Here is a 13,006-nt window from a genome sequence, read left to right on the forward strand (position 1 = left end):
TGAGATGTATGTCACTTTGGACAAAAGCGTCTGCTAAATGAATAAATGTAAAAAGTGAGCTAGCATCTGTATCAATGGTCAAAATCTAAAGAGAATCATGAGTGATTTAGTTTAATAAGAATTTTTTTGCTTTATTGCAGATGACAACCTTTTGGTGCTTTTACAGTAGACTCTTCACAGATTGTCTTGGGGTACCTTCTTTTTCTTTTTTGGGGCCTTAGAGCTCTCCATGCTCCTTTTGTTCCTGCCGAGCCCTGATCTTTTCTTGCACTGTCTTGGTAACAAAGGTGTAGCGATGTCCCTTCAGATGGTAGTTTACTCGCTGCTCGGTTCCAATTTCCAGGTATGCCGCCTCCTTTCCGTACTGTGCCCATGGAACCAGATTCTCTCCATTGGGAGACCTGGAGAACCAATAAAGTATGCAGACAATCCGGTGACCCAATTCAGTGAATAAAATTCATAGCTACATAAACCCCAGAATGACAAATCCCATTTGAACAAATGTTTGGCTACTGATTAACTGAAAAGAAACAAAAAGGACCCCATAAAGCAAACTTTGCCTTCTTGTTAGGCCAAACTAATTGGTAATGGCTCAATCTGAAGAATATTTCTTGCCAGTTGATTCCAGACTCCACTTCTATAGTTGGAGAAAGAACAAAACAGCTGAACAATGTCATAGTGACTCAGCAATAATTTAAAGTGCAAAGCTCAAAATGAAGCATTGTGGTCATGGCCCTTACATAACATTTCCCTTTGCATAACATTAGTTCCTTATATCAGCGATTACATTTTTTTATTAATTTAGATGACACTAAGTGACTTATTTACTCACTTATACTGCTGCGTAATTTTACTGAAGAAATTTATGGTAAGCACCTTGCGCAAGGATATTACACTTGGAGGTGAGATTCAAACCTGCAACCTTGGGGTTTAAGGCAGCAGCTCTTAAGCACTATACTATTAGCTGCCCTGATACTAATATGGATCTGTGGGTTATCACTGAATGAAACAATGAGAAACAAGTTTTTAAGAATCACATTCCTGCAACTATGTTTCTCTTTCTCCTAATATAATCCACAAATTGTATTTCTCTGAGATGTACACCGGTTTGGAGAAAAGCGTCTGCTAAATGAATAAATGTAAATGTAAGTGCGCCGTGACTGTTTACTGTTGGTTCAGATTATGTCAATTCAGAACTGAACTGCAGATGCAACAACAGACTGTGTGCCTACCCGGTCCAGGCAAAATTGCCAAAGTATGACATTACTGTTCTAGACAGCTTTTTGTCCTTCTCTGGGAACTCTTCTGTGGAGGGAAAATAGATAAGAATGTAAACCCACTGCTGAAAGCATTTGGTTTTGAGTGACAATATGAGCTGTCAGCATAAATACTGAATTTATATTATCGTGAAAGTACAATAAACATGTCAGTAATCAAAACAATGCTGTACTAATTTGATCTCACCAGTGAACTTGAAATGGCCATCCACAAAGCACATGCCAAAGACAAAAAAGATGTCATCTGCATGGTCACACGTGACTAAGCTAGGCCTTTTTTTCTGAAGTACTTCAGGAGGCTGCCGGAACTCATACAGATACACTGGTACTCCTGCATCTGAAAATGGAACAACAAAGGAAGATCCAATTCAGATCCCTACTCGTGCTTTAGTAGGAGCATAATAACTTGTGAGGTACTGGAAGACCAAAAAAATATTAGCAGTGGTGCTCAATGTACTCATACACAAATAGTGGTGGGAAATTAAGGCTGGCTACAACATTTGGGGACAATACATAATAGTACATATGATCTGTAGTACCCTTGAGCAAGGTACTTACCCTCAGGTGCTTATGTAATAAAAAATGTATGAATTGTAAACAGTCCAATAGTGTAAATTATCTTGGACAGAAACGACAGCTAAATCATGGATAATAATGCAGCCTTACTGTTGTGGCCCTATGAAATTGTCATATATGATTAATTCTCCCTATTTTAATGTTCTAACCAATGCACCAACATAAGAACACACACACACACACACACACACACACACACACACACACACACACACACACACACACACACACATTTTCAGAACCGCTTGTCCCATATAGGGTAGCTTTTGAAATATTAAGACTGTGGTATTTGCACTACAGAAAGGTGGAATATTCTAACACATTTTATTAAAATATTTGTGTATTCTCCCTCACAGATTTTAGACCTAGGATTATGTTCTCAACTCTGGCTCTCATTGCCTTACCCCTGTAAAAATTAGCTGTCTCAATGGCAGGAAAAACAAACATCATGTCTCCCATCATCTCCACCCATCCATCACGAATTGCCTCCCTGTCTCTGGAGGACCCCAGGTACTCATCAGCAATCAAATCATTGATCCACGGATCTGCAGGCTAACACCATCAGATTTTGTTTTACTGAACATTGTTACAACATTACACACCTTAAAACACTAAAGCTTTACCAACAATTCTTCATTTATCAATGTCATAAAGGTAATGGCATGATATGTTCTTGGTGATTATTCTGTTACCTGAGGGTTCAACAAGGTCAAAGTCGGCATGACCTCCTCCCTGTCTGTTCCTTCCACCCACCCTTCAGGACCATAGTGCTGCAGGAAGATAAAATATTATTAACCCTTCACCGAATGCAAAAATTTAATGGAACATGGTTGGTCATGATCATTTATAACTAACACTGCTCAACAGCCAACCAAACTCCTGGCTGGTCACACCCGTCATAAATGGAACTTTGTGGAATTCATGGTTCTGGAAGATCTCATCTATAGGCTTGGTGAGGAATGCTCCATCGACTGTCACTGTTGACCCCAGACCTTTTGACTTTAAAAAGTGAAGAAAGGAAGTAAGTGGATTGTTGCAAACACTTATTTTAACAAAAGTCACTGACACCTTCTGTAGATGTAATTAGAGCAATTACATCTCACCTGCTGCTGAATGCTCAGCATTTCCTCTTCTGTCTTCTGCATCATGCACTCTACAATTTTTTTTGTACTGGTGATGTCACAGCCTGACATATTAGCCACCGCCTGGAAATCAAAAACAGGACATTGGTTAGTTATGTACAGACTGTTGATTGTAACTACTATACTGCTATGTATACAAAGTATAGTATAGTTTAAATTATAAAATATAATTGTTACATTTTTAACATCTTCACCTTTCCATATAGTTTAAAAAGTGAAATACCTGAGTCCTAGGGAGGGGGTTAGAGTGAAAGAGCGCTTTTATTCTTGCTGTTCCACTCTGTGCAATGGCACGATGGAACAGGCCGGCAGATAGTGGAGAAAGGAGCTACATACATATGAAGACAAATGAAAACCCCAGTTACAGTCCAAATAATACATCACGTTATACACAAAGACAGCAGGTCTGAATGCCATAGGGATTGTTCTCAAAAACTAAATAATTAAGAAGGCTTGGTACAGTACCCTTGATTTTTATATCACAACATAATAGTCTTTGCTAAGGCATTACATTCTTTACTGGGTTAGCATTTACATTTAGCATATGTTTTTCTCCAAAGCAACTTACAATGTTAAGATACCTACAATTATTTACCCATTTATACAGCTGGGCACTTTTCTTTCTTACTGGAACAATTTAATGTAATGTAATGATTTAAGTACCGGTGTTATATGGACAAACTTCCTAGTTCCCTAGTGCCCTTGGACTCCCAGAGGTTGTTTTCTCCCTCAACTTTCAGTTGGGAGTTTTTGTTCCTTTCCTCTGTGGCCAGTAGGCATACTTATAGCTCTGTAAAAGTACTATATTTCAATAGTCAATAGTCATCTGTCTTCTTTGTTTCTTATCTGATGTATTTGTTTTTCTTGCCTTATGTCTGTGTTAAAGAGCTCTGTGTCACTGCAGGAGGAGAGCGTTCTATAAAAATAAATTGAATTGAATTGAATTGAATTGAATTGAATTGAATTGAAGGGGGGCGTGGTGGCACAGTGGGTTGGACCAGGTCCTGCTCTCCGGTGGGTCTGGGGTTCAAGTCCCACTTGGGGTGCCTTGTGACGGACTGGCGTCCCGTCCTGGGTGTGTCCCCTCCCCCCTCCAGCCTTACGCCCTGAGTTGCCGGGTTAGGCTCCGGCTCCCGCGACCCCGTATGGGACAAGCGGTTCAGAAAATGTGTGTGTGTGAATTGAATTGAAGGTAAGTACCTTGCTCAAGGGTACTATAGCTGGAGTGAACCTGTGACCTTTTGGGTCTAAAAGCTACAGCTCTAACCACTATACTACCAGCTGCCCCTTAGCAGAACCGATCGAAGGATTACAGTTTTACACATAGGGATAATATAATTTCATAAGCCTAATCTATCAGTAAATTAACACTTTAGGTCATTGATTGTTAAGTACAGTTCAGACTGTGTGTGTGTGTGTGTGTGTGTGTATGTATATCTCAAACCTGCAGGGACACGCTCGCTCCACCAGCAGACTGCCCAAAAATGGTAACAGATTTGGGGTTCCCCCCAAAGCTGTGAATGTTCTCCTGGACCCATCGCAGAGCAGCCACCTGGTCAAGCAGGCCAAAATTTCCTGGTGCATACTCATCTTCAGTGCTGAGTGGGAACACACAAACCTGGGTCAATACTGGCCCATTCTTTTGTTCACAGTGATTAATCTTATCCTTCTGCTTAGCCATAACAAACACACTAACAACCTATTGCTGTACCTGACAGTGAAAATGTCTTCCTTGCTTAAAACTTGGATTGTGCCTTATGAGATGTAAATTAAGGTGATTAACTCCACCTTATGCCTACCTGAAGAACCCAAGGATACCAAGCCGATACTGAATCACCACCACAACAACATTCTCATAGGCAGCCAAAGCAGAACCATCAAATAGTGATACTCCACCACTGAAAAACCCTCCTCCATGGATCCATACCATGACCTGCAGAAGGTCACAATAACATAGCCTTGAACTGTACACAGTAAGGTAGTAAATGGAGAGTCCAAATGATAATGAGCCATTATCATGAGGTTAAACTTAAAAAAAAAAAAAAGTACACAATGGCCACCGCACACAGTAAGTACTTGCTGATATTTTAGCTAAGAAGCACTAATAGTAAGCGCAGTCACTTTAGTGCCAATATTCAGACAGTTCAACCAAAACATTCATTCAAACTGCTACAGATGTCCACTGTCTATTAAAAAGGCAAGGGCTGGACATACTGGAAATTGAGAGTCTTCACTGGGTTTAGCGGGAGTATATACGTTGAGATACAGGCAGTCTTCTGAAGTCTCAGGCATTTCCATTTCAATCGAAATATTTTTCATTAATAGTGCCAGAAAATCCTTGTCTTGCAGGCACCTGAAATACATTGACTGTTTTAAAGGGAAGAGGGCAAATAGTTAAGTAAGAAAGCCTAAATAATTTGGAGAAGCAACAGGCTGAAAGGATTGCAGCGCCAATGACTCGTACACAGGAGGTTGCTGAGTGGCGTCCCGCATTCCCTCCCATCCTACTGGGGCCTCGGGTGGTGCTAGTCTCAGAGACCCCACCGGAGGCTTGGCAAATGGCACCGACAGGTAGGTGTGGATCAATGTCTGCATTCCCTTCACCTTCAAGTACTTCCCTCCCAGACTTCCATATTTAGTGGAGACTACTGGACCTGTCAATTCAGAATTAAGTTTCGAATCAGTGCATGAGGGATTTCACACCATGAGCATGACCAGTGTGTCATCCATATTTTAGTGGGACATAAATACAGTTAGGTGATCGCTTTCCAAGGTTGCCGAAACTGTGTAGTTCAGAATACAGAAATTATTCAGATATCTGTGGTTTGGTGGATGTAAATTACTGTAACTTAAATTAACAGACATTATGAACAAGTTACACTAGTTATATAACACACACACTTTCTTTCTGAACCGCTTGTCCCATACGGGGTCGCAGGGAGCCGGAGCCTAGCCCGGCAACACAGGGTGTAAGGCTGGAAGGGGAGGGGACACACCCAGGTGGGACGCCAGCCCGTCGCAAGGCACCCCAAGTGGGACTCGAACCCCAGACCCACCGGAGAGCAGGACTCGGTTCAACCCACTGCACCACCGCACCACTAGCTATATAACAATCATATGCAAAGAGTACATGATGCAAAGCCAAAGGCACATGCCCAAGGATTTGGCAGATTTTCTTCTCATTACTTACTGGAGAGAAAAATATATCTATATTTTCCAACACACCCGTCTCCCATTTGTGAAAAAGGCAACACAACAAACAAAACTGAAAAGGCAACATATTTAACGCAAGTAACACCCATAACACAAGGAAGGGGAATTGTAGCCGAAGCACGCAAACTTGTGGATTAAACGCAGTGTTTACCGTGAGCCTCGACGAAAGGCGCGCACACCAAGAAGCCTACTGAGAGGCAGATAGAAAGCAGCGCTTTCTGCATAGCTTCCAGTCAAACTCCGTAACACACTCAGCAGAGACCTAATCCAGTTTTCGCCGTGCCTGGCAAGTTCCACCAGTGTGTTCCCCTAGTCTGAACTTTCACCACAACCGAACTTCCTCCTACTCCTACCCTTTTTTTTAAATCACACCCCACCACCCTTTGCTCTAATGTACTTTGTCACTGACAGCGCTAACATAGTGGATCATGCCACTGGAAAAATGCATAGGGAGTGCTATGCTATGGCGTTGACATATCACATCTCTCCTTGACAGGAAAACCAAGCTACGATAAACTTAATTGTTCAAAATAAATTTCAAGGAAATTACAGAATCATTAATTTATAATGACAAAAATCCCCTTCAACTGTCCCAATTCACAAATTGCTAAATTATTATTTATTCTTGTACTGTCCCTAGCGGTAAATGAACTTGACTTCTGTCTCTTCATAGGAAGACAAGATCAAGAAGGAGAACAAACGTGTTAACTATTGCAGAAAGTCCTTGAATAATCCAGGATTAGCAAAGAAACAACGATTGCATTTACCTGACGCTCTTCTCCAAAGTAACTTTCAGTGTTCAGCTACTTTACAATTATTTACACAGCTGGATAATTTAACTGGTGTAATTTAGAGTAAGAACCTTGCTCAAGGGTACTATCAGAGATGAGATTAAACCTGCGATCATTGGGTCAAAAGGCAAGAGCTCTAATCACTACTCTACCAGATGTGTCTTCCAGGTGCATTAAAGTGTTCTGATTCATCGCACATGAGTATATCAGTCCTTTACCCATTTACCTCTAAATCTGATTGACATTGACAGTAGAGGTGGTCCCTGATTTACGATGGCTCGATTTACAATTTTTCAACTTTACGATGGTGTGATAGCTATGCATTCAGTAGAAACCTTACTTCAAAATTTCTTTCCCAGGCAAGCAATACGGGGTGCGATACTCTCTCATGATGGGCATCTCTGCCACATGGTCGCTATACAGATACCCCATGTACCTACGTTGTTTTGTGCATCCATAATATCACAAAAACACCCATCTGTGTCTCCTGCTACTGGTGGGAAGAAGAGGAAGAGGGAAATTACTTCTGAGGAGAAATCGCACGTATGCTAGGCTATGATATTCGGTATGATAGGTGTGTTAAATGCATTTTTGACTTAGGATATTTTTGACTTACGATGGGTTTTGTGGAACATAACCCCATAGTAAATCAGGGACCACCTGTACATTTCCTTAGTAAACTCACAGTTTACGTATTAAAAATCAGTTGCATATCCTTTGTGGAATCGCTTTGTAATTTTGTGACAGACCAGCATGGTGGTACAGCAAGTAGCACTGCTGTCTCACAGTGCCTGGGTTGAGCCAGAGGACATGGGTTTGATCCTGCTCAGTCTGTGTGGAGTTTGCATGCTCTCCCTGTGTGGGTTTCCTCTGGGTGCTCTGGTTTCCTCCCACAGTCCAAAGACATGTTGTTCAGGTTCACCAAAAGTGTGTGAATGACAGCGAGAGTGTGTTCCACTGACATATGGATAAGTAACCCATTGTAAGCAGTGTATCTAGCAGTGTAAGTCACCTTGGTGAATAAGGTGTGTGGGCTGATAACACTACATGGAGTTCATTGCAAGTTGCTTTGGAGAAAAGTGCCTGCTAAGTAAATAAATGTAAATTTGTTGATGAAGCCTATGGTCAGGCACAAGTTTTTTGATTTTTTTTCCAGGGTAACCCCACTCTGGTAACAGCTCAGTGAAGCTGCCCCCTCTACAAACAGCACAAATGGAAAAAAAAAAAAAACCCAACTGTTCCATTGCAAGAATCATGTGCTGTGAAACTGTGGGGTCAAAAAACTGCATTTTGTGGGGAGTATCTTCTAATCTGGATGCATATTTGTCCTGTTTGTAGGGGGGCAGCTTCACGGATCGGGGTGACGTCATGTGTAGTATACTCTTTTATATTTAAAAAGTAGAAGAAATGGAACGTACCGCCTTTTGAACGGCACAAACTGTGATATGTTGAATTATAATATGTAAAATACGTAAGTAACGTGATTGCGTAGCAAGACGTATTAGTGATATATTCATTTAAGATGGCGAAATAAAGAAGCCACGTATGTTCTGCTTATTAAACCACAAACGTTACATGGTGTCAGAAGTGTACTTAAGTCGAGCTTATGTCTCCAAGGGGAATCTCGCGGAAAACTGGAAGCTGTGGATAAAAAAATTTGACCTGTTTCTGACTGCAAGCGGTATTGCTAAGAAGTCGGAGAAAGTGCCAATGTGCCACATTTCTGCATGTTGCAGGTGAGGAGGCTATAAAAGTTTGCAATACTTTTGAATTTCAAGACGATGAAAGAGATAAACTTGCTGCGCTGAAGCAGAAGTTTAGGGAATATTGCGAACCAAGAAAGAACCTACCTTGCTTACATTCGTCACATGTTTTTCACGAGAGCTCAAGGACCGTCGGAGAATATTGACAACTATGTTACTGACCTGAAGAATAAGGCAAAAGACTGTGAGTTCGGAGAGCTGCATGACTCTTTATTTCGGGACAGAATTGTTTGTGGAATAAGAGATGACGTAAGAGCCAGACCTCACGTTAACAAAAGCTGTTGATATTTGTCGTGCCAGTGAAATCACATCTAGCCGAATAAAAACAATCAATGAAGAAGGAGACTTAGTTGCACAAAATTAGAACTGTAGAAAACAAACGAACAACTAAGAACGAGTTGAAAGGAATGCAGAACGATTCAAAAGAACGCATAAATGTAATAGATGTGGTTACAAACATGAACAGAGAAAATGCCCTGTCTACGGACAGACGTGTAAATCATGCAATAAAAAGAACCATTTCGCCAAAATGGGCAGAAACGACCGGAAACAACCAAGAAAAATGCATGCACTTGAACAAAATGACGGAGCTGACACTAGCATGTTCCTAGGCACAGTTGTTGAAATTCGGACGATTAAAAAAGTAAAAAACTTAAAAGCCTTCATAACAGAAATGCAGAAAGATAAAGAAAAGTGGACAGAGAAACTCAAGATAAATAACAAAGTAGTCACATTCAAACTAGACATGGGTGCAGATTGCAATGTTCTATCCTTAAAAACTTTTAAATCACTTGGCATAAGGAGAAATTGAATGAATCCACACGCAAGTTGATAACCTACTCTGGACACCAGATGTCGCCATTGGGACAGAAACCGCTTACATGTGAATACAAAGGACAAAAACACAGAACTGAATTTCAAATCATTGAAAGAGATGCATCTGCAATACTAGGAAGAAGCACTTGTCAAACATTAGGCATGATAAAAAGAATACACGAAGTGACATGAGAACAATGACATACTGAAGGATTATGAAGATTTGTTCTGTGGTTTAGGATGTATGCTGGGACACCATTACATACAAGTAGATCCAACAGTCAAACCAGTTGTTCATGCACCACGAAAAGTTCCAATTGCCTTGAAGGACAAGATAATCGAGGAATTACACAGAATGGAAAAGATGGGTGTAATCACCAGACAAATAGAATCAACAGATTGGGTCAGTAGTATGGTAACAATAGTTAAGCCAAACAAAATTTGTATATGTCTCGACCCACAAGACTTAAACAAGGCAATCAAACGAGAGCACTACCCGTTGCTTACAGTAGAAGAAGTCGTGTCAAACATGCCAAATGCCAAAGTCTTCTCTGTACTAGATGCAAACCAAGGGTTTTGGCAGATTAAATTGGATGACGAGAGTTCCAAGTTGTGCACCTTCAACACACCAATAGGAAGATACAGATTCCTGCGTTTACCTTTTGGAATATCATCGGCGTCAGAGGTATTTCAAAGAGCGATAGCACAGATGATTGAAGATCTGGATGGTGTAATCAACATAGTAGATGATCTGTTAGTATGGGGAGAAACTGTACAAGAACATGATCGCAGACTAAGAAAACTCCTGCAAAGAACAAGAGAGTATAATCTTAAATTGAACAGAAAGAAATGCCAAATTAGAACATCAGCGATCAAGTACATTGGTCACATACTCACAGCTGATGGACTCAAACCAGATGATGAGAAGGTGAGAGCTGTAATCCAGCTACCGCCACCAGAAGACAAACAGGCTCTACAGAGATTTCTGGGTATGCTGCAGTATCTAGCCAAGTTCATTCCCAATTTGTTGGAAGTAAGTGCAGCACCGAGAAAGCTGCTTGAAAACGACACTGAATGGAACTGAGGAGCTGAGCAAGAAAAAAGTTTTCAAAAGTTGAAAACACTAGCAACAAATGCACCAACATTAAAGTACTATGATGTCCACAAACCGCTAACCTTATCAGTAGATGCTAGTTCTGAAGGCATAGGAGCTGTCTTATTGCAAGATCAAAGACCAGTAGCATATGGATCACGAGCACTCACAGATTGTCAACGTAAATATGCTCAAATTGAAAAAGAACTACTTGCAATGGTCTATGGATGTGAGAAATTTCATCAATATGTATATGGAAGAGAGGTTCTAGTAGAAAGTTATCACAAACCACTTGAGAGTATTTTCAAGAAACCACTCCATCAAACTCCTTCTAGACTACAAAGAATGATGCTTAGACTTCAAAAATACAACCTCAAAGTTACATACAGACCAGGCAAACAAATGCACATAGCAGATACATTAAGTCGTGCATACCTCAAAGAACATACAGAAGAACTGCTTGAAGAGGAATTGGAGATAAACTGGATAACACCTCAATTGCCTATCTCAGACAAGAAACTTCAAGAGTTCAGGAAAGCCACAGCAGAGGATCCTGAAATGATAATGCTGAGAAACATCATCATAAATGGATGGCCTGCTGAGAGAAGTGCTGTTCCAAAAGAATTACAACCATACTGGACATTCAAAGAAGAAATCAGTTACACATCAGGACTGATGTTTAAAGCAGCAAAACTCATTGTACCAAGTCAACTGAGAGAAGAAATGTTGGACAAAATTCATGAATCGCACCTGGGCATAGTGAAATGTAAAGAGAGAGCAAGAGACATTATCTTTTGGCCAGGTATGTCAACTCAAATAGAGAACAAGGTATCTCAATGTGCTAAGTGCAACACACATAGAAATAGTAATGCAAAGGAACCATTAATACCGCACACATTGCCAGGTAGACCTTGGGCAAAAATAGGTACTGATTTATTTCAACACAATGGTTCTGAATACTTACTGTGTGTAGACTACTACTCAAAGTTTCTGGAAATTGCAAAGTTAACTGATATGACTAGCCAAAATGTCATTATTGCCTTGAAATCTATGTTTGCCAGAGATGGAATACCAGATATAGTGATATCTGACAATGAACTGCAGTATGCGAGTCTAGAGTTCAAATGTTTTGCAGAAAGCTGGGAATTTGAACACAAAACATCGAGTCCTGGATATGCTCAATCCAATGGACAAGCGGAAAGGGCTGTGCAGACAATCAAGAAAATGCTGGCAAAATCACAAGGTGAAAAAGGTGATCCATACATAGCATTGTTAGAATACTGTAACACACCACTTGATGACATAGGACTGTCTCCAGCACAACTACTAATGGGAAGAAGACTGAAGACAAAATTTCCAACCTCTATGACATTGTGGACTCCAGAAGGAAATTGGCAGATAAAAGAGAAGCTGAATCACAGACAAGCAAAACAAAAATATTATTATGACAGACACACAAGACAACTACCAGAAATAGCTCCAGGAGACAATGTTAGACTACGACAAGGACAGGTTTGGAAGCCAGCAACTGTTCTGAACAAACATGAATGCCCAAGATCGTTCATTGTTCACACATCAGATGGAAAGACCTACAGAAGAAACAGGAGACATTTGATGAAGACCAATGAACAAGAACCTCCACTGTCTGACAAAGAAACAGACATGTATACTGATTCAGACAAAGAAGAAACAACACATGAAGGCAACAAGGATCAAGCTGAATCTGCACTGGTGAATCACACTCCACCGCAAGAAGAATCACAGACACAGTTGACTAAAACCACTAGATCTGGTAGAGTGATTAGATTGCCATCAAGATTCAGAGACTGAAGTCATGTAACATATGTAAGATAATTTGTGTTGTTGTTGTGTATAAAAACAAATGCTGGATTCATAGTTTAAAATGAATGACTTTATAGAGTGCTTTGTTGAATGTTAAATAGCTAATTGTGCATACTTGGTTAGCCTTAAGGGGGTGCGGTGGCGCAGTGGGTTGGACCACGGTCCTGCTCTCCAGTGGGTCTGGGGTTTGAGTCCCGCTTGGGGTGCCTTGCGACGGACTGGCGTCCCGTCCTGGGTGTGTCCCCTCCCTCTCCGGCCTTACGCCCTATGTTACCGAGTAGGCTCCGGTTCCCCGCGACCCCGTATGGGACAAGCGGTTCTGAAGGTGTGTGTGTGTGTGTGTGTGGTTAGACTTTAAAAAAAAAAAAAAGGATGTGATATGTTGAATTAGAATATGTAACATACGTAACGTGATTGCGTAGCAAGACGTATTAGTGATATATTCATGTAAGATGGCGAAATAAAGAAGCCACGTTAAGTCAGCCACGTATGT

The 13,006-nt window shown here is 40.8% G+C and overlaps 1 protein-coding gene across 2 annotated transcripts; it reads right to left on the reverse strand.

Moving 5' to 3' along the window:
- Positions 1 to 14: 14 nt before the first annotated feature.
- On the reverse strand, positions 15 to 6,526 carry ces2b (carboxylesterase 2b). 2 transcript variants are annotated; one of them, XM_018765104.2, is made up of 13 exons: positions 6,360 to 6,526; positions 5,460 to 5,649; positions 5,210 to 5,348; positions 4,795 to 4,928; positions 4,440 to 4,593; positions 3,219 to 3,323; positions 2,957 to 3,058; positions 2,709 to 2,852; positions 2,546 to 2,623; positions 2,258 to 2,405; positions 1,465 to 1,614; positions 1,233 to 1,305; positions 15 to 401 (listed from the first exon to the last, which is right to left on the reverse strand). In XM_018765104.2, exons 1-13 carry the CDS (start codon positions 6,430 to 6,432, stop codon positions 218 to 220), a joined length of 1,674 nt encoding a protein of 557 aa, XP_018620620.1. In that variant the 5' UTR covers positions 6,433 to 6,526; the 3' UTR covers positions 15 to 217. The 2 variants fall into 2 exon arrangements, with proteins under 2 accessions (XP_018620620.1, XP_018620621.1); XM_018765105.2 differs by lacking the exon at positions 6,360 to 6,526 and having other exon boundaries at positions 5,210 to 5,362; positions 5,460 to 5,581.
- Between the last annotated feature and the right edge of the window lie 6,480 nt (positions 6,527 to 13,006).

Source organism: Scleropages formosus, chromosome 7 (assembly GCF_900964775.1).
Source record: "Scleropages formosus chromosome 7, fSclFor1.1, whole genome shotgun sequence".
Lineage (NCBI taxonomy): Eukaryota > Metazoa > Chordata > Actinopteri > Osteoglossiformes > Osteoglossidae > Scleropages > Scleropages formosus.

What these genes read in the sequence shown, in the direction of transcription:
- ces2b (XM_018765104.2), bottom strand. Translation starts at nt 6,432, where the DNA reads ATGCAGAAAGCGCTGCTTTCTATCTGCCTCTCAGTAGGCTTCTTGGTG. An exon ending in TGGCCATTTCAAGTTCACTG is followed by an intron (nt 1,306 to 1,464) that starts GTGAGATCAAAT and finishes TTCCCTCCACAG; the next exon opens with AAGAGTTCCCAGAGAAGGAC. An exon ending in GGCAATTTTGCCTGGACCGG is followed by an intron (nt 402 to 1,232) that starts GTAGGCACACAG and finishes TTGGTTCTCCAG; the next exon opens with GTCTCCCAATGGAGAGAATC.